The following is a 26,469-nucleotide window of genomic DNA, read 5'->3' on the forward strand; positions in this document are numbered from 1 at the left end:
TTTGTCTCCCACACAGGTGTTTCACTATTACCAGCCAGTGCTGGAGCTGATTCAGTTGGTTCGAATCGCAGATCTCCCAGTGATTCTTCTTTCCACCACCGAGTTTGAGCTGTATCCTTATTTATTTATTTATTTATTTATTTATTTTTAAACTGCTTTTTATGTTTATGTTGTACTGTATATAGTAGCATTGCGGTGTTTTTAATCAGACATCTGTTTTTAAGTCAAAGTGTCTATTGGAAATGGTTAAGAATGCACAATGTCACACCAGTTCATTTCTCTTCAAAAAATGTTTACTCTCTGAGCTGACCGTAACTCATTTTCAGAACAAAACACAAACATTGTGAGTAATCCTGTTCATTTATCTAGCCACGTTCAATAAGACACTTTCTCTGCTAGAGTCAGTCGTTGTCCAGATACTTTTCATTTTTATCGTGTCCTAGCATTGCGATATTCTGTCAGCGTTTGTCTTGACTTGTACGTCCAGTGCGTTGTCCAGCAAATCCGCCAAAGCCAAGCTTCTTTTAGAGCAGCTCAGAGCTCTACGTGGACAGGTAACACGCACAGATATATACACACAGCCCTCCCCCCCCCCCCCCCCCCATCCAGCTTGTTATTCTGCATTATAAAATGTAGCAATGTGTGGCAAAGGCTTGCTTTTTGGTCACAAAAGACCATCATAACATCCTGGAGAATCTGTGTGTGTGTGTGTGTGCTCATGTGTTGTGTGTTCTTCGTTTCTGTGGCAGGTTGGGGCTCTGTTCTCACTTTCCTGTGTGGTGAGCGTCGAAGCTTTTCCTCCAGCCTCCCAGCTCAGTGCCTCCAAATGGAGGGATTTTGTGGCCAAGTGCCCGAAAGCCTTCTCTGGTACGACCATCCGGGCTTCACTTGAAAAGAAACAGCATGTTACTAAACAATAGTTAATGCACATCTTACACATATTCTTATCTTGCACCTGCACCTTGTACATTCGGAATAGCTAAACATGTACTTAATACTTAATTTACATCCTGATTGAGTCCAGATTGAAATCATTCAGCGTGTTTCTGCGGTCTAAAGTGGTCTGTTTTTAAAACAGAAATAACCCGTACCAGATCAGTCATACAGTACATGCAATCATAAATTATATTCCATTAACTCACACCCACAACTGCCTAATCACAATGGTGCTGTTGTAGCTCTCCTGCTGGGTGAGCAGTGTAATTGAATGCAGAGTGGAGTTATAATTGAACCTATATATTATTGTAAAATGCTGTGATTTACATATTACTGAAACAAAATATACATATATTCCAGCAATTATTGATTATGCAACATGGTGGATCTGAATAAATACTTCTGGACGGTCTGATTCTGATAAACACTCCTCTCTCAGCTCCAGATGTCAAGGTGAAAGGAGAGAAAGGCCACTATCTTCTCTTGGTTCAGGGGGCAGAGACTGGCGGTTGCAAAGCACGACTGATACACTCTGCCAATCAGATTAATGGTGCCGTTGCTCTGGCAACGATCAACAGCCTTGTTCAGGAAAACGTTTCATTATCCTCAGGTAAGATCGTCAGTTTTATGCATGGTGCAACATACACCGATCAGCCATAACATTAAAACCACTGATGGGTGGAAGTGAATAACGTTGATTATCTCGTTACAATGACACCTGTCAACAGGTGAGATATATATAAGCAGCAAGTGAACAGTAAGTTCTTGAAGTTGATGCGTTGGAAACAGGAGAAATGGGCAATCATAAGGATCTGAGCGACTTTGATAAAGGGAAAATTGTGACGGCTAGACGACTGAGTCAGAGCATCAACGAAACCGCAGGTCTTGTGGGGTGTTCCCAGTGGCTAGTACCTACCAAAAATTGACCAAGGAGGGACAACCAGTGAACAGTGACTGGGTCATGGGCATGAAAGGCTCATTGATGATCAGCAGGAGTGTCCATGCTGACCCCTGTCCACTGCCAAAAGTGCCTACAATGGACACGTGAGCATCAGAACTGGACCATGGAGCAATGGAAGAAGGTGGCCTGGTCTGATGAATTATGTTTTCTTTTACATCATGTGGACGGCCAGGTGCGTGAGCGTCACTTACCTGGGGAAGAGATGCCACCAGGATGCACTACGGGAAGGAGACGAGTTGGTGGAGGAGTGTGCAAACTATAGCGTCAGATTCCTGTTCTTGCTGACAGGAGAGGAATCCAATGTGATCTGCTGCTGTTGCAGTATTGGGCCAATACCAGTTTAAAAAAAATAAAATAAAAATGGTGTCTCAGTTATCAGAGAAAGCATATTGGATATCGGATCCTTATTGGAATTGGATTTGGAAAAGAAATGTACTTTTGGCACTGGAAAAATTTACATCTAAAGAGACCTGATTGTTTGTTTTTTGTTTTGTTAGGATTGATTTTTTTTTAAATCATATTTCTACATTATACATTTATTTTATTTATGTTTACAATGCAAGTGATTTGTGTTTGACAGATTTGAACTGTGCTTCATTTAAAAAAAAAAAATGTCAAGGTTAGTGGTTATTAAAGGAAATGATAATGGATGGGGCTCAGTATCAGAAAAGAAAGTGTTATTGTCATCTTTAGTTGTAGCCCATTTGCCTCAACGTTTGACCTGTTAGAAGGTTTTCTGCTCACCACGGGTGTAAAGTTCCTGTCAGCTCGAGCCGGTCTAGCCATTCTCTTCTGACTGTCCTCATCTGCAAGGTGTTTCTTCTCGCAGGACTGTTACCCACGGAATACTTTTTGTTTTTTGCATTTAAAGACTATTGTGTGTGTGTGTGAAAATCCCAGGAGATCAGCAGTTTCCGAAATATTCAGACGTTTTACACCAGAAACTGTCAGACACTGAGATCAGGTTTTTCCCCCATTTTGATGTTTATCGTGAACATTGATTGAAGCTCTTAACATGTACTTGCATACTTGTATTCACTGAGATGCTGCCACATCATAGGCTGATCGGAGTATTGAAATCCTGTTGCTGCATAAACCCATAAATTAGTCCTTGTGCAAACAATTGTCTGGAGGAATCCATTCAACCAAAGTCAGTGACTGGGTGAGGAGCGGATTCAGTACATCAGAGAATCAACCAAGACGCCACTTATGCAATCAATTCATTTACGTCTTATTTGTAAATAATTTAGCAAAGTTATGTATAGATTTCTTCTTCAGTATTATGGGCTATTTATGACGCATAATGGATTAAGGCCGTTTCAGGTTGTAAGAGTACAAAATGTGGCAAAGTTCATGCAGGGTCAATACATCCGCATAGCGTTGTTGTGAAGTGGTTAGTTGGTTTTCATTCTTTATGCTGCAGCACTCGCATCATTTCAGCATGCCTTCTCATTAAAGCTGGATTAAAAGCCCTCCACAGTCCTATCAAATCCCATTGCACCTGAGGCCAGCTGGACCTTAGCGCAAACATGGGAAGAAGGAAAATAACCCACCTCCCCACACTGCTGTTTCCACACAGCGCAAAAACCTATTTTCATGCCGTGCGCTCAGCATTGATTTCTACTTGTAAAGTTTAGGAGATGATGTATTGACTACATGACTTGCACTTGTCTTTCTCCAACACTCGAATACAGTGAGACGGCTGTAGCGTCCTGTTGCGAAAGAGAGCCAGTGTTGCACTGCCGATTTCATCAGCTCTTGTTGTTAAGTTCTCTGCTAATCCATGCTTTAAACGAATAATACATGAATAAATGGGAGAGGGGAAAAACAATCCCAAACCTTATCTAGTCTTTGTTGAGCATTTCTTCAGTGGGACTATATCTGAACGTCTAAAGTAGTGCCTGTAGTAGAAGGTTGAAAAGAGCACCATATTGAATTGTCTGACTTAAAAATGTCTTTAGTACATGTGTGCAGTATTTCTTCATCGAGTAATGTTTTATGCACAGTGCGATGGCAGTGCAGTGGTTTGGTGTTCACTACAGCACTTAATAGCTCTTTGTGCTCTTGATTTGTGTTAGATCGCTGATGGAGACGTTTGTCGAGGTAAATTACCGTTCTGTTCCTCAGTGGAGGCGTGGGTTTGCTCATACTTTCCTACTGTAATCAGGAGATTGTGCCAAGCCACAAATGCTACTGTAATCATTTAAAGGAAATCACAGTGTTTCTAGATTTAGAATTTTCATATGAATTGAGATACCAGATTTTTTGCATCTCAGATGTACGGAACAAAACAGGATATCCTTATCAGGTTTTCTGTTCTTTCGCACTCTCTATCTCACGCTTGCTCTCTCTCTCTATGTCTCCACACTCACACTCTATCTCTCTCTCTCTCTCACACACACACACACACTCTTGCTCTGTTTGTGATAGCTGGTGATGATTCATCCCATATAAGGGTGTTGATAAATTAGAAAAGCCCTTTTTTATACTTCGTGGTAAAGAAGTCTGAGCTTTCTGGGGAAAACCAGTCTATTGTTCATTCTAAATAAAATGTACTCCTTTACATCTCAGACCTTGTTATGATAAAGGACAAATGAACATCCCCAATACATTTTAAGCAATACTGTAATTCTGACTCTAATATTGACTTTGAGAAATAAGGCAGCAGTACCACCTTTTTCCTGCTAAGAGAGATGTGTGCACACACACACACACACACACACACACACACACACACACACACTGGCACATCCACACTGACACAGTGACGTCTTCCTTTTGCAAGAGAAACACTGTTATTGATTGGGTCATATCAAGAGAGATGTAGCTTTTCAGATGGTTGTATATTATCTTTAAGCACCCACAGTTCATTCACATATGTTTTTTTTTGTCAACGTATAATGAATTCAAAGCACAGAATTGCTCTCTAACTTCCACAGATATAGTTGAGTCCTTGCAGAACCTGCAAAATGTTCATTAACATTGCCCTTGTAGTATTATTATTATTATTTTGTCTTTCAGGAAACATGTAAATATCTTAACTACCTTCTTTAAACAAAATAACAATTCACTCCGATCATCCTGTTCAAAAGTGCCCCCACCCTTAATGTAGTGTGTTGCCTTCTTGAGCATACGGTGAATGTTTGCACTTTTTATAATAGTTGTGTATGCGTCCCTCAGTTGTCCTCAGTGTGAAAAGATGGATCTGAACATCATATAGTCACTGATGGAAAGGGGTCAAATATGCAGAATATGCTGGTAAAGCGAAGAATGTGCAGGACCTGGAGGATTTTTCTGAGGAACAGTGGGCAGTTTGACTGCTCAGGACAAACAAGGGAACTGGTTCATTTGTGTAAATTCAGTTATTATTTTGTCTTGTGGACTATATGTAAACATTTGTTATGTGAAATAGCTTATTCAGGGCAGAAATAATAATTTTAAAAAATGCAATTTTTATGATCCCTCATATATTTTAATTATCAACATTTTGCAGATTCTGCAATGTGTCTGTAAACTTATGACCTCAAGTGTATTAAATTAATTGTTGATTGAGTTTTTAACTATGGTTTTTAACTAACACAATGTTACTTTACTGTTACTTTGCTATTACTCATAACCAATGAGTATTTGTTACCAAAAACATTCCTGGACTATATTAATCTCCAGTTTTTCCTTGCAGGCATCTTTCCTCTCTGCCTTGGTCATATCTGAAATGACAGTTGTGAACTCTCAGCCAGGAGTCAGGAGCTAGACAGGTTCATTGAAAGTGTGCAGCACTAACTAGCTTCTGCTGTGAATTTGGCTGTGAGAAGGCGATAGTGATGGTTCTGAACTCCATTAACCTCTCACCCTCTCAACAGGCACCAAGGTTGCTGATTGGCTGCACTCTCTGCCCCCTCTCTGTGGAGACGACCTCTTGCGGAGAGAGAGGAGGCTGGCCAGGGTCCAGCACCAGGTCGTCCAGGAATGCGCCCGTAAGTGGTTACCTGGGCAACCGGAGACCGCTTGCATGAACTCTTACTTGTTCACGTGGAATTTTCAGTGGAACGATTGCGAATAAACACTAACGCACACACTCGCACACACCTGAGTACTTGCTTAAAATGAGTGCCCTATGGATATGTTAAACAGTGTTTTGTTTTTCTCAGCCATTGCTGGTGTAATTGTATAGACTTTGACATAAAGATTGATTTGTTACACAGCACAGGAGTTATTGAATTTGTTGTATTGATTACTGTTAGAGAGTTGTAAGCTTCTTAGGCGTCCTTTTAAGTTCATGTGGCGTTAAAGGATATACCTGCTGTCATAAATCATTTAAAGAAATTTCAGCAAGGATGAAGCAATAAGCCTGGGCCTGGGTCATGTTAGGGCATGGTTGAGGAGGTAGGGAGTTGTATGATGGATGGATGGTAGAATGTAATGCACCTCTCTGTATAAACAGGAAGAAGAGAGGAGGCACAGAAGCCTGCAGCTGTGCCGCTAAATGACCTGAGAGTACTGCTGCGTCTGGCCAGAGAGCAGTACCTAAAGATGCAAAATGCCAAGCAGCCCAGAGTATCATGTGTACCAGTGGAGGAGGAGAACCACACTTCTGTTACAGGAGGTAATCATCTTCATACTGCATGTGTTAAACCAACACTGAAGAATAATCTGCCCTTATGTTTGTGTTTTCAGTTTTCAAGCTGTCTGATTTTGACATCTATTGTGTTGTTCTGTAGCAGACGTTAAGCACACGCCCCGCTCAGAATGGCCAGAGAGAAGTGTTCTGCGCAACTATGAAAACACGCAGAAGATCCGGCACAACAGGTAAATCTTCATCCTTCTCTCGTCATCATGTCCAGGAACATTCTGGCATGACGTTTGTATTCGCTACGCTGTTTGTAATGTCATGTCGTGTCTGTATTTCTCCGCCTCAGCATTTTGCAGTCCACAAACGCAAATTTTAATTGGCATGTTCAGTACTGTCATCCCCAGAAGCTGTTTTAGTCCTATATAAACATCAGATACTGAAGGAAACCTTGTCCTGGAAGCTACTGTGGCACTGCTGTAAGAGACCAAAAAGGGCATGTTTACATCCAATATATCAGTGGGTAGTTTTTCCATTTATCCTGGAGTGTTTTGTTCAGTTCAGTAGAGGCCAATCCATGTTCATCAAATGAACATTACACACAATAATTCAAAATTTTCACTTGACTCATACAAGAGATGATTAGTTTACTCTCATTAGAACTGCTTTTTTGAGTAATAACATTTCTCTTTAATATCATTTTTTATTTGTGCTCAGTCCACAGGGACCTGCTGTTTCCTTGGGGTTTAAATATGAGATTGCACAGATGTACAACTACTTTTTCATTCATTACAGTGGGATAAACCAATTAACTTTTGGATTTGATCCGTTTGATTTGAAAATGGAAGTCCAAATGCACAAACTTAAGAATATAAAGGAATTGCATTTTTTTCCCTGCATGGAGGAGTGAACTAAAGATCTCTCAAAGTCTCTCCAACTAGACTCAGTCCTGTTATTCTCTTAATTGTAATGAAATCAGAAATTACTCTGATACTTGCCCTCAAGTTCCTTTCAACACACCTAACATGGCTTGACTCTATAGTATACAGTTATAGAAGAGAAATGATTTATATTCACACTATCTGGTGTCACTGAGGAGAGGATTGGTTCCCTTTTGAGTCTGGTTCCTCTCAATGTGTCTTCCTCTTGTTGTTTCAGGGAGTTTTTCCTTGCCACTGGTTCCTGTAAAGCTGCGTTGTGACAATATCCATTGTTAAAAGCACTATATAAATCGAATTGAATTGTAAGGGTGCAGAAAATGTTGGACCCAGGCTTTTGCAAGAAAAATGCATTTGGGGAGGGGGAAAAAACAAAACCTGTTTAAATAAAACTTTATTTATATTCATTTTTCGCTTATTTGTTTGGTGCCAATAATTATGTACAGCACAGCATTACTACATGCGAGTTATGATCGACAGGATGGAGTTACAAGTGTTGTAGAAGCCCATAGAGACTGCTTTTACTTCTAAGCAGTAAGAGGTCATGGAAAAAGCAGAAGGAGGTGTAAAAATAGCAAGGAGACTATTTTCTACTTTTATACTTTGCCTGCAAGTATTCTTACTGTGCTTACTAATTTGTCGCTCTTCATCTGACTGGCACTTGAGTTCTACTTACGTGATCAAGTAAAAGCAAACTTGCTTTAGTTTATGGGTAGAGCTGTGTTTATTTTCTGCTACTGTGCCTGTGTGCAGGTTTTGTAAGTTGATTAACTATGTGGACGGAATAAATAAGCATGAATGCAAATTCTGAACAAAGATACAAGTGAGGGAACGTTTATCCTTGCTATCTGGCTATTGGACACGTGTATGAATTGAGCTTTATAGTTATTTAAGACATCCCAAAAATCTGCAAGAAATTCTCTATATTGATGCTTTTAATGTGCTCTGTGTAGTTGGTAGTGTTTTTGTGTCGGTTGTGGCCTGTACAGAGCGGATCTTCTTACAACCTCTGCAGGTCTAGCCTCTTCAGCAGTGGCTCTTCAGACTGTCTCATGGGCCCTAAAGATGGCCAGAAGAGTGTTTCTGCACCACTTGATGCACGAGAACTGCTTAAGCACTTCACTGCTGACGGGCTACCAAGTGGAGAACTACAACCGCTCCCTGTCCTCAGAGGGTAAGTCCCAAATAAACAAAGACTGAGACATGATGAATATCACACTGCTTAGGAGTGGTGATAATTGGGTAGTGGAGATGGAGCACTACTACTCTAGAGCCCAACTCTCAGTTTGGAAACAAAACTGCAATGCTCCTGAACATGTTAATGTATGATGTAGCTTTCAGTGGACACTTTATAAATAAGCTAAGGTTCTGTATGTCATTGAAGAAAAATTAATGACGCCTCTGTAACTGCTGTATGCCTGTGGTTTGACACGGTGTCATGACCAATTTGTCACTATTCCAAGAATCCAGTAAGGCTAAAGGTTGAAGAAAGTTCCTAATTAGGAATGTAAAAAGTAAGACTGCTCCATGGGATACATGATCATTACATGTGATTGACTATTAGAACCCGATGCACACAGTTTGGGGGCATTTTTGCACTCAGTCATTAGTTTCATAACTCAGGATCTGTTTATCTGTTGAAGAAAGTTTAATAAGTTTTTGTTTTTCACTGATCTTATTCCCACATTTTTGTTTCTGTCTGAATGAGTGAACAGACATCATCAGTGTCAGATTTGTCAAAATGTCTGGCAAAAGAATGTTTGTTGTTTTTGTTTTTTTTACAGCTAAAAATACACCACTTTATATTTATAATCCGTATGTATTTGTTATATACATATATATATATATATATATATATGTATATATATTATATTAGATTTTTTGTTTAACAAGTTGGTACAGTGTGAATTTGCCATGTGAAAACAGTGATGCACACGCTCTGCTAGATTAATAGTGTGTCAAGATGCAGGAGAGACTTACAGAGTGCTCAAAAAGATAAAAATTAGCTCTGATATCTGATATTTCTTTGAGGCATTTGTTATGCATTTGAATTATGGCACCATATGGAGTCCATTTCACACCTAACAAATTAAGTAAATAACAATCAGTTTAGCAACAGGTAATAAAAAGTCAGAAAAAAGTACTGCTCGTGCCTTGTTTGTTATCAGAGAACTTGGGCAATCAGTGTGAAACCAAAGTGTGACTATCAGTGCAAAATAATTCCATCTCACATTAATCATTACTATCATCAAAGTGAGTGTATTCCAAGATTAGACTCTGACCACTTCTAAAAGGATGTGTGAACTGAGATCACAAGGTTTCAAGTGCGTTTTGCATAAAATACTGTTTATAGTAGATACTAATCAAATAATTGCATATACATTCATGAAGCACTTTATTAGGAACACTATACTAATACTGGGTGTGGCCTCCCTTTGCTCATGTTCATGTTCATGAAACCAGTTTGAGACGACTTTTACTTTGTGACATGGTGCATTATCATGCTGGAAATAGCCATTAGAAGATGGTAAATTGTGGCCATGAAGGGAAGCACCTGGTCAGAAACAATACTCAAATACATTGTGGCATTCAAGCGATGATTAGTTGTTATTAAAGGGCCCAAAGTCTGCCAAGAAAACATTCCCCACACCATTACACCACCTCCACCAGCCTGGACTGTTGACACAAGGTAGGTTGGGTCCATGGATTCATGCTCTTGGTGCCAAATTCTGACCCCGTTATCTGTGTGCCTCAGCTGAAATGGAGATTCATCAGACTAGGCTACGTTTTTCCAGTCGTCACCTGTCCAGTTTGGTGAGTCTGTACCCACTGCAGCTCCAGCTTTCTGTTCTTGGCTGACAGAAGTGGAACCTGACGTGGTCGTCTGCTGTTGTAGTCCATCTGCCTCAATGGTCGATGCGTTGTGCATTCTGAGATGCTTTTCTACTCACCACGATTGTACACAGTGGTTATCTGAGTTACGGTAGCCTTTACTCAGTACTCAAACCAGTCTGTCGTGCCACGGTCAGAATCACTGAGATCACATTTTTTCCCCTCATTCTGATGGTTGATGCAAACATTACCCGAAGCTGCTGGCCCGTATCTGCATGATTTTATGCATTGCACTGCTGTCACATGATTGGCTGATTAGATAATTGTGTGAATGAGTAGGTGTACTGGTGTTCCTAATAAAGTGCTCGGTGAGTGTATGTGTAGCTGTTGTCCTCCTGGATTTGGGGGGGGGATATGGCATGTATGCAATGATTTCAATGTTAGAATGGTCGTAATTAATGCAGAGAAAAATGCTCACGAATAGGCTAGGTTTCTAAAGGTTAAGACCTTTTGCTGAACCCATTATATAAATTCCTGTCTAACTAGCTTTCTAGATTGGTGTATCTCAGGCAGATGGCATGGCAGCACAAAATGTACCACAACTAGACTAATCTGTTCTTGCTCTATAAGTCAGAAGGATTCAGCAGGCACCTTTAAAACATCCACTTAATGCCTCCATCTGGCTGCCTGCATACTCGCTTCTCTCATCACATTTTATGGCCCCTTCACCCGCCGCTCTGCCTTTTGTCGTCGTTTCCTTAACGGACTGTCGATGTACAATTACAATCAGTTACTCGGGATTTACAAAGCCTTTGCTGTAAGTGACTCTTATATAAGTGTTTCATGTCTTTGCGTTAGGCTACATTAGCTGGAGTTGACAAAGTCTGAATGAGAGACCTTATACTTTGTTGATGTTTTCTTACAATGTGTGTAGGGACAATGCGTTCCAGCTGTCGCCTGATCTCACTCCCAGAAAAGTGACCAGGCTCCAGTTCAGGCAAGCAGCCAGCGCCCACTACCATGGCATAGAGTGAGTGTAAACCCATGGTTGTAGCATCATCAGCCATTCACTCACTTCATTCAGCAGTCTTTTTTTCCCCCCTAATCCTAAGCCGCGTGCATTTGCGCAGGTTTTGCTTGGACGAGCGGAAGGCTCTGGAGAGAGACTGCGGATTTGCACGCCTGCAGTCGCGGCTAATCCGCTTCGAGACCCAGACTACGTGCTGTAAGGAGCCGTGTCCGGTGCCGCTGGCTCTGAGCCCTATGCCCGCGCCTACTCCCTCGCCCTCTGAACCAGGCAGCGTACCAGATGGAGAAGCTGCACAGAACGAACCACCTCGTCTCAAACGCCACGCCCATGAACCAGATCCACGCGCACACCAGCACAAGAGGTCAGAGTTTTCAGCATGGATCACTCTCTTAAATCATGAATTAATCACAGTGATGACATCATTAATCACCCAGTCAGCCGTTAAGTATTTTGTTGGGGCAATTCGTTTCCACAGTGCTCTTAAGGATTTACTGGTTTTATTTTTAGAATTTGTGGTGTTGAAAAATGATCAAAGCAGCGGAGTAAATCTGTTAGGGCTTGCTCCATAATGGATGATAAATTCTCCTCATTTGTTTCCCGCTGAAAGCGTTCACGGTCTTCTTTGAGCACATTAGAGTGTTGTCTCTATAACCCTCGAGATGTTTTGTAAGCACTAGCCTCTCCATCGACCTCCTTGACAGGGTGCAGAAACCTTTTTCCACCCCATTTCACACCACTCTTCACCTATTTATAGCATTCATGGTTAAAAATCGAGTCCATATATGCATTGGGTGCATTTAGTGACATGACCAGGAGATTAAACTTTATTACTTAAAAAGTGTAGCTGTGTTGAATATCAAATGTTGCGTCTTTGGAAATGTGCTTTATTTGTGAATGCCGTACACACAGCTGCTCAGTCAATTTGCGTTCAGTCTGTGTTGGTGTGCTCATTTCATTGATGCTCTTATAATAGCCTTCTACACGCCTCTTGTGTCCAGTTTATATTTTGCATTGATCTCTTGAAATGCCATAGTGATTAAGAAAACATTAAGGCAAGGCCAGTAACATGTCAGTGCTGACAAAGTGTTGATGTATTTCAAGGCCAATTGCAATTGGTTTAATAACTGTTTGCTCATTCAGCTGATTTTTTTTTTTTAATCTATAGTTACTTGTGACTGTATCTGTGTATGTGAAGGGTCTTGCTCAAAAATCTATTGGGTATGAAACCAACTAAGAACGACCAAGATTTTTTAATTATTTATTTATTTGTACTTGTTTCTCTATCAGGTTTGTGTTTATATGAATTTTTAACACAGGTTGGCCAAGTCAGAGAGCAGTGAGTCTCTGGGCTCTCAGTGCAGTGGAGGTAGTGGTACACACCCAGCCGTAAGAGCTCTGCAGCAGCGGTCAGGCCGTTCTCTTTCCTGCTCCAGCTCGACCAGACGCTCCACTGCTGGAGCTGAAAGTTCCAACGAGCCTCCAGCCAGCCAGAAATGTAGCCAGGGCCAAACTGAGTCACGCTCGCAGAAACACAATCGGGTGAGAGCACACACGCACATACCGCACTTCAAGTTTAATTTTTGGATTTAGTCACACTGAATATTCTGATTTAAAAGGGGGGAAAAAAAAGAAGTTAGCATTTAGACAGCTGAATTGCCATTACGTTATCAGTGCTGATGGAAAGGGATGACCAGCCTTCTACACTACTGTATACACACTGCTCTTATCAGTGAGTGTGTGAGGCTCTTCCTGTAGAGCAGGAATGCAGGCTTTGTTGCACAGTGTGTGTGCTCTGCGTTTACGTGTCTTTCGGATGTTTGAAATTCTTTGTGTTTGTTTTTCCCCCAGATGCTGAAGGAGGTGGTTGCACAGACACTAAAGCACTGTGGCATCACCAGCGAGCACAAGCATTTCAAGGCCTGCAGTCAAAGACTTTTTGATGTATCAAAGCTCTATTTGAAGGTATATGATTGGGGGTGGGGGGAAGCTGAGTAGCAGCAATATAGGGCTGTAGGCTGGATTAGTCAGACACGTGCAGAGTGTGATTATTGGTAAAATATTAATCAGCACTATGAGTCAGAGTTTATTCCCTACTTGTTTAAAGGGTTCCGTGATGCACAGTTTCCATTCTCATTCAGAATAATGGGTAGGTTAGGGGAACTTACGATTGAGGGTTTTTTTTGTTTGTTTGTTTTTTTTGCATAATTTACACTACCTACACTAATGAAAGCACATTCAAAAGTACACTCAAAAGAAAACATTATAAACAGTGGATCATGTTTGTGATCAAAATAAGTGACACTGTTTGTGATATTTCTGTTTGATGAACCAGTTATAACCTCGTAATTCAAAGCAAAGTCTTTCCACACTGCTGCACAGTTCAGTTTCTATATCCTACATCATGATGAGGAAAATGTGCTTTCTATATGTCATGACATTAGCACCACCAACACAACCTTTTATTCAGAAGCTTGACTTCTTATTAACCGTGGTCTTTTTTGGGACAGGACCTGAAAACGTCAAGGGGTCTCCATGAGGAAATGAGGAAAGCAGCTGGTCAAAATGCTAAGCAGGTAAAGCATCCATCCGCCTCACACTTGCTTACATTTCTATTTAGCTACGCAAGGGGTTTTTCAAAGCTCACCAGACTTTCTGGAAATGACAAAACATTTTTCCCCCCTGCCTGGGCTAAATGCAGTTGAAATGTAGTTAACATTGTGATCATCATTTCATTCAGTTCTCTCTGACCTCTGCAGGTGATCGACTGGGTTGTGGAGAAAGCCAAAAAATGATGTGTACATCAAAGGTGTGTACAGTACACACCACGTGTTTACCTGTTTTGCATTATGTAGTGTCTGTATGATGTGACGGTGTGTATTAAAGTGTGTTTTATTTTACAGCCATGCTTCCTTGTCATATAATCAGGAATGTACTCGTTTATTTTGGTACGATAAAAATGTTTAATAGGGCTGTCAAACTTTTTTTTTTTTTTTTTTGCATACTCCTATTAGATACTGGACAAATTAGATGGATATGTTCAAATTATTTCAGCCCCTCATGATTGCACTACATTTATTTCACGAACATAATATCATCTGCACATACACTGATCAGCCATAACATTAAAACCACCTGTCTAATATTGTGTAGGTCCCCCTTGTGTCACCAAAACAACTCTGACCCGTGGAGACATGGACTCCACAGGACCTCTGAAGGGGTGCTGTGGTATCTGGTACCAAGACATTAGCAGCAGATCCTTTAAATCTTGTAAGTTGCGAGGTGGAGCCTCGAAGGATCGGACTTGTTTATCCAGTACATCCCACAGATGCTTGATCAGATTGAGATCCGGGGAATTTGGAGGCCAAGTCAACATCTTGAATTCTGTCTCGTGTTCCTCAAATAATTTCTGTACAATTTTTGCAGTGTGGCAGGGCGCATTATCCTGCTGAAAGAGGCCACTGCTGTTAAGGTATACCGTTGGCATGAAGGGGTTTACTTAGTCTGCAACAATGTTTAGGTAGGTGGTACATGTCAGTGGTGCTCAGATCCTTACCCTTGCCATTTTTCCTGGTTTCAACACATCAACTTCAAAAACTGACTGTTCCCTTGCTGCCTAATATACAGTATCCCACCCTTTGACAGGTGCCACTGTAATGAGAGAATCAATGTTATTCACTTCACCTGTCAGTGGATTTAATCTTATGGCTCATCGGATCGGTGTGCATCATCATATTTATTAACTGGAGCCATTAGAGCTCTATTTACCTTAACTTATTAATGAACTTATTTGTGAACATTTTACCCACAGAATCAATTACACTCTTACATTTCAGCATGTTTAAATGTTTGAAAAGGCAGCTGCAATATAGTACCTCTCGTGTTTTGATTATGGTCAGAGAATGTGCATGTTTCCAATTGCAGTATAATACACTCAAACCCTGAGAAAATTATAGTTACTTATCAATTTCCACTGATCTCTATTTTTAAAATAAATTAATTAAAGTTGCCATCCTACATTATTTTATTATGAGCAGCTGACCAAGAAAGGATTAGGTTGGACTGGATGAGCAGTTGAGAAAAGTATTAATGGCAGTCCAATATTTATATTTTGGAAATGTCTAAGTTTTTCAGCAACCACAAAATGACTAAAGAAACGAAAACACTATAAATCAGTCACCCAGGGCTGGGTAGTTCTTTGATCAATGTCCAAATATTATAAGCAGACATTTTTATAGGAATGGTTTCCTTTGAATTGTAGAAAAATCTAATGGAAAAAGAAATTTGGCCTCCTTACCCCCAACCTCATTTCTAGTAGCTAAGCATTCATTCAAAGCACCAGCCAACCTTGAAATTGGCAACACACGAGCAGTGTAATGAAAAGTAAAAACACTTCAGTTGCACTTCCACTTGATCTCCCTGTTGGCTTAGCTTGGATGACCTCATCTCTGGTTTGGTGTTCATCCCTCAGTTCAAATATATATATATATTCTGTATCTATGCTTGAATGAACCACAGAAGCATGATGGTTCCACTTCCCTTTGAAAGGATGTTTATGTCTAATATAATTTTAAGAAATTTTAGTTACATCCTGGGTGCCTGGAGGACTTTGGGGCGTTTACTAGTTTACTCTAAACAGCATATATCCAACAGATTGTGTTCACAAGGTATACCTTTAAAAAATATATATTGTGTATATAATCCGGACGAGTTTACCCTTTTGTTCTGATATACTGCAGGCCTGACTCCTCGAACTCTGAGCCTTTTGGCCTTTTAGATCTTTCCAAAGGTAATGTGCATCTCTCTTGAAGCAGTGCCCTTTCATCAGCTACCCCCTGGCACCTCTTGTCCACTGTGGGCTGAAAGGGCTCTCACTTTTGGCAGTACTACGGCCTGCATTCCAGCCTCACAGAGGCCTATTGTTCTCTCCCCGGGTGCCCAGACGGCTGGTGGTAAACGAGGAGTTGTACAACATGTTGGCAACCTCAACAGCTCTCAAAAACCGATTGCAAGATGAGCTGACTGGCTGTGGGAGCAGAAACTGTTGCTCTAGTTCAAGTGTTGCTTTCTTTTAGAATTATTTTGAAAAACAGGCATTTTGTAATTTATGCAGCAATAGCCAGGGTGGTGTTCTATCTGCAACTTGTTTATGGTGTTTAACTCAGATTACAGAATGATGTGCCAGAATGAGATTTTGCAGAAATAACTAACTTTTATTGATTCTGAAGTATTACTCCTTTGAAACCCTGTTTTCTTTGGACCTGTGCAGTTCTCAGAACCTGATACATTTTGTTTGCAAATGTAGGCAGGCACTGATTATTTTTACACTAGTGCAATGGGAAATTAAGTAAGTTGATACTTCCCTAAGCAATGCAAAATAACTACTTGTACCACTTCCCTTAAGCCTCTTCTACCATCACAAGCAAGAGCCTGTTTTGTCTTTTGGTAGTGATAGTATAACAGTCATCCTACTGGGGCCTCAATAATTGTTTTTATAACTCGGAACCTGCTTAGGTTTTGTAATTTGCATGCTTATCCAGCACTGGCCTTTGTATGAGCATAGTTTGACTATAAACTGGCTTCAGGCAACAGAAATATTCAGCAGTGATTAGCCAGCCTGACACTGACAGGAAAATTTCATGTAATTAACAGGATCGACACAATTTAGCTTTTCAATGTCTTAAGTCACATTGATCCGTCTATACATGCAGAATGGTTAATAAGTGAACTCATTTTTCATGGTACAGCAGATAGTCCCAGTTGCTTCTGACCACTCTCATGACCCCGATGGACTGTGTTGAAATGTTGCTGATGATTAATTCTCAGAATGTCCTTTCACTTAAAGCTCCAGAGGAACAAACCTTCCAAATAAAAGCACCATGCGTAGTAACAGGACACATTTGTATACTGTGAAACTTTATATATATGTATGTATATGAATTTACAGGATTTAAAAGAAGTCATTCTCTAAATCATAATTAGCTGCCAGAATCATGACAGATCTACTTGGACAGTTCCCGTACAGTCTCATTATCGTGTCATGTTAAGTGCTTAATACTGATCAGTCGGGTGAATTCTAAAGCAATACGTAGTACTGTGTGTACGGCTGATCACAAGTTAGTGTTCATTCTGAGTTTGATCATTTTGTCTTAGCATAATCACTGTGTGTGGAGTTGATTGTGTTTCACTCTAAAATAGACAAATCAGATCATTGCTTTAAAAAAAAAAAAAAAAAGTAACTGATGGATATTCACCACTGCTCTTTTTCTTACTAGTCTTTCAGACATTTCAGTTCTCTTTTGTCCTGGTCATACTCTGTCCCCTCCTTTGGGACCAATTGTGTACTTGTTTGTGAGTTTCATTAAACAGTTCAGAAGTTCATTTCAGGCCAGTAAGCCCAGTCTGGCGATCTTCGCTGAAAGGAAGGAGTGAAGGATGAAGACAATGGGCTTGGGACACGAGTGCAGGTCCAGTTGCTGTGAACAGAACAAATGACAAGCACTTGATCTTAAGATAGAAGTTACTGATGAAACAACCACACGATAAATGACAAACATGATGGCAAAAATTTTCCCCCCAAAAAGAGGTGGTTAAAATATATAAGCAAGGGCTTTTTAAAACTCACAATTTCACCCTCTTTTCCGCCGAAATCCAAATAGAGCATCCGCACCCCATCATCTGAGGACATTCGGAGTTTCTCAAAGGGGTAGCTGAATAGAGGTTGACCATTAGGAGGTTCTCCTTGGGGAAGCACAGAGAAGCCCAGCTCATAGTGAATGACCAGCCTGCAGTCCTGACCCTTATACATGCAACCTGAAACAAGGAGAGAGGCTTCAATAAAGATGAGTCCTGAACAGAAATACACACAGAGGTATGTTTCCCAGGTGCTTTATTATGTAAAGCTCACCAAAGTGTCTCTGAAAAAGACATTTCTGTTCAGGTTTTCTTATCGCAAACATTAGAAATAAGTCCTACATATACTCGTTAGGATTTTTAGACTCTATAAGGTTATATCTTACAATAAAGGGAGGGATGAGGACAGTTTTTTTTTTTTCTTTCAGAAATATACAAAAGTTAACCTTGTGACAAAATGAAAACAAGGTGCATTGATAGCAACAAAAAAATTTAACAATTACACACCATCGCAAATACAAACATAGTGAAATATTGTTAAGATATTAAAGGGGATGTCCCCTTTTGAAAGTGATTATATACATTCAAATTCTATAGAGAATAATAAACCGCCTCCAACCTTTTATTCAGATCAACCTCAATTTTTTTGTAGTAGATATACAGGTTTTCTTTTTTTATACAAAACAGAGAGAGAGATGCAAACTTTGCATGCAACTGTAGTTAATGACTAACACCACAATGCACTTGGGAATCTCCTTTATGTATGTTAAACAGATTTACTGAAGCTACTGAAAGCAAAACAAAAAAAAAGTCTGATGTTATACCGCAAAAACTAGATAAATTCTGTGTGGACTGTGCAACAACATTGAGTAACTTACTAGCTCTGGTTACTACCCAATCCATCCCATAATATGTCTCGTAACTGTCCCCCTGCTACAGTTGCCCCTTTCTATAATGTTCATCAAACACATTTTGAAGTCCTAGAATGATCAGCTTTATACACTAGTAAGCTACCTGCTTAACTACTTCCTTTTGCTACGCATCAAGGAAATCAGAATTCCATACACTAGCTATAAGTGCGTGTGAGCGTTTGTGAGGAGGAAGGCCATGATCACAACAGGATCAATTGGAGAGCATAAAGCACACACACACAGATGAGCAGCTTAACCCCCGCTTTCACTATTTCAACCTCAACTCATCTGACAGCGTCGTACGTACTTGGAGTCCCCAAACAAAATGAGTACACCGGACTGAAGGGTCAAACCACACGTAGGCTAAATGAAGCAAAATCAAAGAAAGCGGCGACTAAATATAGGCACTGTAAAAACGAAGGCCGATATTGACTACGCAAGAAACATTAAGGTGTAAACTGAATCAGATATCCTTGCATTGATAAGACCAAAATTGGGAAGAGATAAATGCTGTAAGTGTGGTAAATGGACCAGTAATGGACAGAAAAAAGTAAGTGGATTACTATTAGATTGGATGTTTATTTTATTACTATTCTTTTGCAAAGCTTGATGCTGAAATTACAAACTCCTGGGTTCTAAGGAACAGATTGGAATATTTTATATTACCTAGATAAATATGTAGTGTAAAAAAACCTGTTCCAGTACAGTGTGATTAAGAACATCAACAATATTTAATAATTGATTTACAGTATATGAATCACGTAAGTCACAAATTAATGTACTATACATCAAAGAGAATACAAATCATGAACAGTATATTTAACAAAATGTCCCAAGACTAAGGTAATAGGCCTAGTTATGCTTTCAATCTGGATTTTAAAAATATTACTGCGCTACAGTTCCTGATAGGCTCTGTAACATTATTCCAGAGTTTAGGGGCGATGCAAGAGAAATATCTTCTGCTGAGCTGTGACTAATCCTCAGGACCAACAGCAGTGTCCAAAGAGTGTTGAGTAAAGGCATTGAACAGCATAGACTCAGGCTTACAGAGTTTTGTGTGTATTTAATCATGCTCTTCCAGACTCAGGCTTTGTAGAAATTTAGACAATTCATTTGCAATGGCAAGAAGTAAAGAAATGAAGTCAGTGTCTCAAACTTCATGAGTCACTACACAGCAAACGCAGTTAATTAGAAGCCTGAATTCAACTCTCAATGAAATGTTTAGCCTGCCAATTTGAGGTCATGATGCTTGTTGGTCAGATTTCCAGCCAACTTCCTCGTGTGGGTTGTCTTGCAGCTGAGGGACTTAGAACACCTTTAACCTACTGATTTTGTTATCTATAATTCGCTGCCCAGCTTCAGCTAGCCAGAATGCAATTTAAATCGGCTCTAGGCAAAATGCAACGTCATAAGCGTGGGCCTATTTAACTGCAGCATCGAAAGTATCTAATATTACACAATCGAATCATTAACTACATCTTACTATTGAAAATACAGGGTGTCCCAAAAGTCTCCATACATGGGGGAAATTAACAAACCTTTACCATGCTTTGACAAGCTATAGCCTTCAAGAAAGATCGGGAAGCTGTCACAAGGTTGTGATGGACTTTAACAGGAAACATGGCGAGCACATCACACACACGACACTGCTGCCAAACTTAACAAATTCAACAAGACTGGAAGTGATGCGGAACAACCGAGAAGTCCACGAACATCCACTGACGAAGACACAACAACGTGGTGCTGGCCAACATAGTCCGCCATATATGGAGACTTCTGGGACACCCTGTATATTAGACTGTGCATATATTATATGCATGTGTATATTAGACTCTACTTAAGATTGTACAGTTAAATACGTAAAGAAAAAGACCTAAGAAAATAAAATACAAATTCACACTTTTTAGGGTAACTTCATCCAACTCCAGGTGTACATTCCTTTGCCTTATAAAGCTTAACATTCCTTCTCTAGGAGGGTGGACTCCTGAGATTAGACCTAATGCCAATGGGAGGGAAGCGTATTACATATCACAATAAAGCTCTCGCTCAGTGATCGACTAATAGCAGTGCTTGTATAGTGTTTCCAAATCATTCAGCTTGTGTTTGGACATTATAATAGACATAAAGGCAGGGAAAATGCTACTTTAAAATGTGCTATGATATTTTTACAACAGGGTAATCTCTTTCTAAAATATCCAAGACAAAAATGAAGGAAAAATGTAATCTGGATTGGTTTTATAAACTATTAAAGTATGATGGCTCTTTGCATTCAGTAACATTTCTAAATATGCTACTGGTTACCCCCAGCTGCGTTATTTACTACATACGCTTGGCATAGAAATCTATTTGTAATAAATCAAAAATGCCTCTCTGGTAGCTTGTGCTGATGATGGAAAAAAGAAACTTTTGAAAAGACAAGGGAGGTTCATGTTCTCCCTTCTCACTCTCATTCATCTCTTTCTACTTAACAATGCTGTAACCTTACTCCTGACCTAAAAGGCTGACTGAGGCTTTCCCACACAGTGGATTCACACACTATTGCTTTTATTCACACACAAAGAGACTCCATTGAGCCACAGCCAGAGCAAAGGAATCTCCTTCGTCCAGCCGGAGCGGGTCTACAACAACCGGCTTTGCAGTAATGCCAGGAATTTATGGCCCTAGACATTTGTGTTCTCAAGTCTGAACGACGTTTCTGTGTCAAGTTCATGTTGACGGTGTGAATTTATTATTATTTTTTTTAATGACACTTAAATAATGGGGTAGGAGTACTTATGGAGGATTAGTGTCACATTAATATTTTTCTCAATTCCCTCTGTAGAACAAACACACTCCCACATCATTTAGGCTATGGTGCATCAAAGTTACACAATAAATCTATTACAATACAGTCATGTGAAAAAACAAGTACACCCCATGGAAATTGCTGGCATTTTTTAAATACATATTTGGATAAGCAAACATTTGATCCTCTTTGAAACAGTGCCTCTTAATAAAGGTGACACAGTATCATTTTTACAAGTAACAAAAAACAGATCAGTCACATGGAAAAAGTAAGAAAACACGTACATTTATCACACATTGAAATCCATAAAATTAGAATCAGGTGTGCAAGATTGTATGCCAGTGATTAGAACCTGCTTAGGGAGTGCAGGTGGAACCGGTCTTATTTATACTTCTCTCATATGTAGTATCTGGTATTCCCTTTGCTATTGAGGTATGTGGTGTCATCATGCCAAGATCTAAAGAGTTCTGTAAGGCCTTCAGAAAATAGGTTTTGGCTGCGTAGGAGTCTGGCAAGGGATTTAAAAAGATATCCAAATTATTTGAAATACATCATTCCACTGTAAGGAAAATCATGTCCAAATAATGTAGATTTCAAACAACTGCCAGTTGGTCCAGGACTGGCCGGCACAGTAAAATAAGTCTCCAAGAACCCAAAATTCATCACAGGATCTGCTTGTACATCTTGCAACTGTTGGTGTCAAAGTGCATGCGTCCATAATCAGAAAGAGATTGCACAAATGTGACCCGCATGGGAGGCGTGCCAGGAAAAAGCCTTTGCAAGACTACAGTTTGCCAATGAGCATATAGGCAAACACCAGGCCTTTTGGAATAATGTGCTCTGGACAGACGAATCAAAGATAGAGTTCTTTGGCCACAGTAACAGCAGACATGTTTGGTGCAGACCAAAAACATCTTTTCAGGAAAAGCACCTGCTACCAATTGTGAAGCAGGGTGGTGGAAATGTTATGGTTTGGGGTTGCTTTGCTGCCTTAGGTACTGGACAGCTTGCATTCATTGATTCAACTATGAATTCTGCATCATATCAAAGAGTGCTTGAAGATAATGTGAGGCCATCTCACATTCAACAGGATAATGATCCTAAGAACACTAGCAAATCCACCAAGGAATGACTCAAAAAGACGAAATTGAAGGTTATGGAATGGCCTAGTCAAAGCCCGGATTTGAATCCCATTGAAATGTGGGGGGATTTGAAACAGGTAGCACATGCAAGAAAACCCTCAAACATCTTCCAACTGAAAGAACATTGTATGGAAGAGTGGTCAAAAATTCCAGCAACCCCGGTGGACAATTACGCAAAACGCCTACAAGAAGTTATTTCTGCTAAACGGGGCAATACTACGCCAAGGGTGTACTTACTTTTTCCACAGAAGAATATCACATCTATTGATATTTCTGTTGAATAAATGGTTGAAAAAGCTAATTTTCCTTGTGGTTTTGTTCAAGTATATCGACTTCATTAATAGGCACTGTTTCAAAGATGATCAAATGTTTGCTTGTCCAAATATGTCCAAAAAGCCAACAATTTCCATAGGGTGTATTGGGTGTACTCACATGACTATCATTTTGCAATTTGTTCAGTATGTTTCCTCCTCAAGGAAACAAACAAGACAAAGACATATTTTTACAAATGAAATAATATCGGTAAAATAACTTCCAAACTTCATACTAGGTCATTACTTTGACTAGGTCAGGGCTTATATTAGTCACAGAATAAATACCATAATCAGATGAACAGAAAAGTGGCAAATAGAATTAAGTCTTGCATAACAGCTAACACCATCATTCAAAACAGGTTACTGAGCTGGGAATATCAGCTTGGAAAATGGATAAATCAACTGGAATAAACAGGATATGGGCATCATGGCCAAATATAATCTTCCCATAATATGACAAGCTTAACTTATAGCCAGAGAGGTTTGGGCTGACCAGAAGTCTACATTAACTCAATTAACCATTCTTTAGAAACATGGTGAGCAGAAAAGTATCTCGGAGCACACAATGTCTCAAACCTTGAGGCGGATGCGCTACAACAGCAGAAGACCACCTTGGGTTCCATTCCTCTCAGCCAAGAACAGGAATCTGAGGCTATAGTGGACATATGCTCACTGAAACTGGATAGTTGAAGACTGGGAAAAACATTGCCTGGTCTAATAAGTCTCGATTTCAGAATCTGGAATGAATACGTGGATCCAACTTGCCTTGTGTCAACAGTTCAGGCTGGTCAAGGTGGTGTAATGGTGTGGGGAATATTGTCTTGGCACACTTTGGGCCTGTTAACAGTATTGTTGCTGACCATGTGCATCCCTTTATGACCATAGTTTACTCATCGCAAACTGGTTCCATGAGCATGACGATGAGTTCAGTGAACTTCAGTGACCTTTCCCAGTCAGCAGATACGAACCCAATACAGCACTTGGATGTGGTTGACAGGAGATTCACAGCATGAATGTGCAGCCAACAAATCTGCAGTAGTGATGTGTCAGTGCAGACCAGAATCTCATAGGAATGTTTCCAACACCTTGTGGAGCCCATGACACGAAGAGTTGAAGCTTTTCTTAGAGCAAAGCGGTCCTACCCAGTATTAGCATGTCGTTCATTAGTGGCTGGTGAGTGTATGATGGAGATTGTATTAAACTGTAATGAATTTACTTGTTAAATATCCTACTTTTATTTATTATTTCTTTGTATATCTTTTACAGGACAGTAGTCACTGCACCAGCACATGGTGTACTAAAGTTACGCCTGCACATGTTTATCTGCTGACCTAGTCACTCGCTGATAAATCATGATTAAAGGCACAGCCTGGAAATGTACTTTTGTAAGAAAAATAGGAAGAATGTTGCTGAATGCAGTTTCAGAATTACTACTCCAAGTGCAGCTGTATTAAAAAAACACATTCTGCTTCAAAGAAACATGGAAAAAGAAGAAGAAGAAGAAAACACCCTAATATTATGATCTCCAGGGTCTCACATGCTTCTAAAATCACTGAGCTGAGGGACTGCTCCAGCACTTTATTTCCCAGAATGCTTTGGCCTGTACCCTTTGCCAACTGCACAGAGACCACACAGGAACTCAACCACTCTAAAAATACTTGCATTCTCTTTTATGTTTTCAACATGAATGACGCACATTATCCAGCTACTAAATGACCCGTCGTGCTTTTGGGAATTCCAGCTGATCTGTGGTCTCGCAAAAAAAATAAATAAAAAGACACCACCGTTTACCCAGTCAAATCTGATTTTCTAGCAACTCTACAGCAACTCAAGTAGTTTATGCAAATATAAAGAAAAGTGTGGTGACTAAATAGGATTCAAAGTTTTATGCTGTTGCAATCATTTCTCTAAAACATTTTTTCAATAAGCAGTGTTTTTTAGAAAGATGTAAACATTGTGCAACAAAGCTGATGAACTGGACTTGGCAAAAATGTGTGGCAAGTAATCTTAATGATGTGAGCTGCTAAGCTTTGCAAATATTACCCAACCCAAATTTCTACTTTGTTTACAAGAAGAATGGGGTAAATCCTCCAGTGAATCTTGCACATTATGTGGATTTAAATTGGCCTTAATAAACTGAGGAAATTGTCAGGAGCAAAATCTGAATAGTGCAGCAAAATGCTAGATGGGGAGGGGGGGTTGTATATTATACAAGAACTAAAAGAAGCATCCTCCTATCAGGGCTGTACTTACTGGTAGTCACTTCTTTGATCATCTCAGCAGCAGTGTGGCAGCCAGTGACAATGTGTCTGGTCCACAATGACAGGTCTTTACACGTCTCAGCTCGGAAAACGTGAGTCTCGATGCCCAGCCTTGTGCCGGTGCGTGTAGCGAACGATAGTTCCCCGCCTGGTTTGGGTGACCCTCTATCTGGACCAGAGTGTACCAACCTGAAGACACACAAAGGCAGAAAAAAGGTTTAGCAGCTCAACCTAAAACTGCCCACACACTCAGTACTGGAAGTGTAATGGGGAATAGCACATCTAGAAAAGTAATCAAGTCAATTGAGTAACAGTATTATATAATAATTGTAATTCTTATTCTACAGCAGCACTCCAAAGTGCCCCTTTAACTGTGCTGAGAAGGATAGCCTACTCGTTATCAAACATACAGCCTACACTGATTTTGAAAAACCCCTGAAAGCTAAAAAGCCAGCGTCATAAATAAAATAGAAAAATATGCTACTGGTTAGTGACTGGATAGATTATGTACTACGTGCACCTCCTTATACAGTACTACATGCCACTTTGTCACCGTCTTTAAGAAACGCAACGTTGTAAGCCGATACCGTGATAAACTGCAAACTGCAATGTTAACTTGTACAGTTCATACCATTCATATTATCTTAAACCCCCTAAACTCTTCCTTGAAGCTTATTATTCAGTAACTACTAAGAACTTTACAGTCACTCAAGTGAAGCTAACAGGAAAGGCATTCAGTTAAGAATGAGGAATGTTCAGTCTGAACTCGGTGAAAAGGTCCGTGTTCCTCGTTATGCATCTTTTAAGTACAGAAAGATCATTTGGTGACTACAGCCCCATGTCCAGATGCTTGCTATGAGTTCTCAATGTTAAATAGGTCAAACTATTTTTGTAATGTTATTATAAGTACAAGTGATGGGGAACTTCCTCTATCACAGTAGCAAGCACTGATGCATTAGATTCAGGTTATTTAAGGCCAAATGGACTCAAAAAAAAAAATTGTGACCTTAGTATTATACGGTTCTATCTGGGTGAAGAACTATTTTGAGATATGGGACATACCAGCTCGCAAAACTCTACAGCAGTGAAATTTACAGCTCAACAAGGCCACTTTAAGTTAACTTTAAACTTACATGATTGAAATTCCGAGACAATGTGAAAG

At 39.9% G+C, this 26,469-nt stretch overlaps 2 protein-coding genes across 6 annotated transcripts in view; one reads left to right on the top strand and one right to left on the bottom strand.

Annotated features, from left to right (window-relative positions):
- The window catches only part of mtbp (MDM2 binding protein), a 30,714-nt gene extending 13,989 nt beyond the window's left edge, over nucleotides 1-16,725 (top strand). For 2 of the 5 annotated variants that reach the window (XM_053626929.1, XM_053626968.1), the window contains 13 exons: nucleotides 17-111; nucleotides 488-554; nucleotides 750-867; nucleotides 1,376-1,546; nucleotides 5,758-5,871; nucleotides 6,339-6,500; nucleotides 6,616-6,703; nucleotides 8,418-8,576; nucleotides 11,169-11,264; nucleotides 11,365-11,625; nucleotides 12,581-12,803; nucleotides 13,113-13,226; nucleotides 13,772-16,725. In XM_053626929.1, the coding sequence (XP_053482904.1) occupies nucleotides 17-111; nucleotides 488-554; nucleotides 750-867; nucleotides 1,376-1,546; nucleotides 5,758-5,871; nucleotides 6,339-6,500; nucleotides 6,616-6,703; nucleotides 8,418-8,576; nucleotides 11,169-11,264; nucleotides 11,365-11,625; nucleotides 12,581-12,803; nucleotides 13,113-13,226; nucleotides 13,772-13,966 (1,863 nt within the window). In that variant the 3' untranslated portion in view covers nucleotides 13,967-16,725. The remainder of the gene's footprint in view (nucleotides 1-16; nucleotides 112-487; nucleotides 555-749; nucleotides 868-1,375; nucleotides 1,547-5,757; nucleotides 5,872-6,338; nucleotides 6,501-6,615; nucleotides 6,704-8,417; nucleotides 8,577-11,168; nucleotides 11,265-11,364; nucleotides 11,626-12,580; nucleotides 12,804-13,112; nucleotides 13,227-13,771) is intronic. The other 3 variants (XM_053626947.1, XM_053626957.1, XM_053626939.1) reach the window with 3 other exon arrangements.
- A 736-nt stretch (nucleotides 16,726-17,461) lies between these two features.
- Nucleotides 17,462-26,469, bottom strand: part of sntb1 (syntrophin, basic 1) — a 32,941-nt gene continuing 23,933 nt past the window's right edge. The window contains exons 5-7 of the mRNA XM_053626982.1: nucleotides 25,300-25,496; nucleotides 17,887-18,074; nucleotides 17,462-17,737 (exon numbers count right to left, since the gene is read on the bottom strand). Coding sequence (XP_053482957.1) covers nucleotides 17,645-17,737; nucleotides 17,887-18,074; nucleotides 25,300-25,496 — 478 coding nt within the window. The 3' untranslated portion in view covers nucleotides 17,462-17,644. The remainder of the gene's footprint in view (nucleotides 17,738-17,886; nucleotides 18,075-25,299; nucleotides 25,497-26,469) is intronic.

This window comes from Ictalurus furcatus, chromosome 1 (assembly GCF_023375685.1).
Source record: "Ictalurus furcatus strain D&B chromosome 1, Billie_1.0, whole genome shotgun sequence".
NCBI lineage: Eukaryota > Metazoa > Chordata > Actinopteri > Siluriformes > Ictaluridae > Ictalurus > Ictalurus furcatus.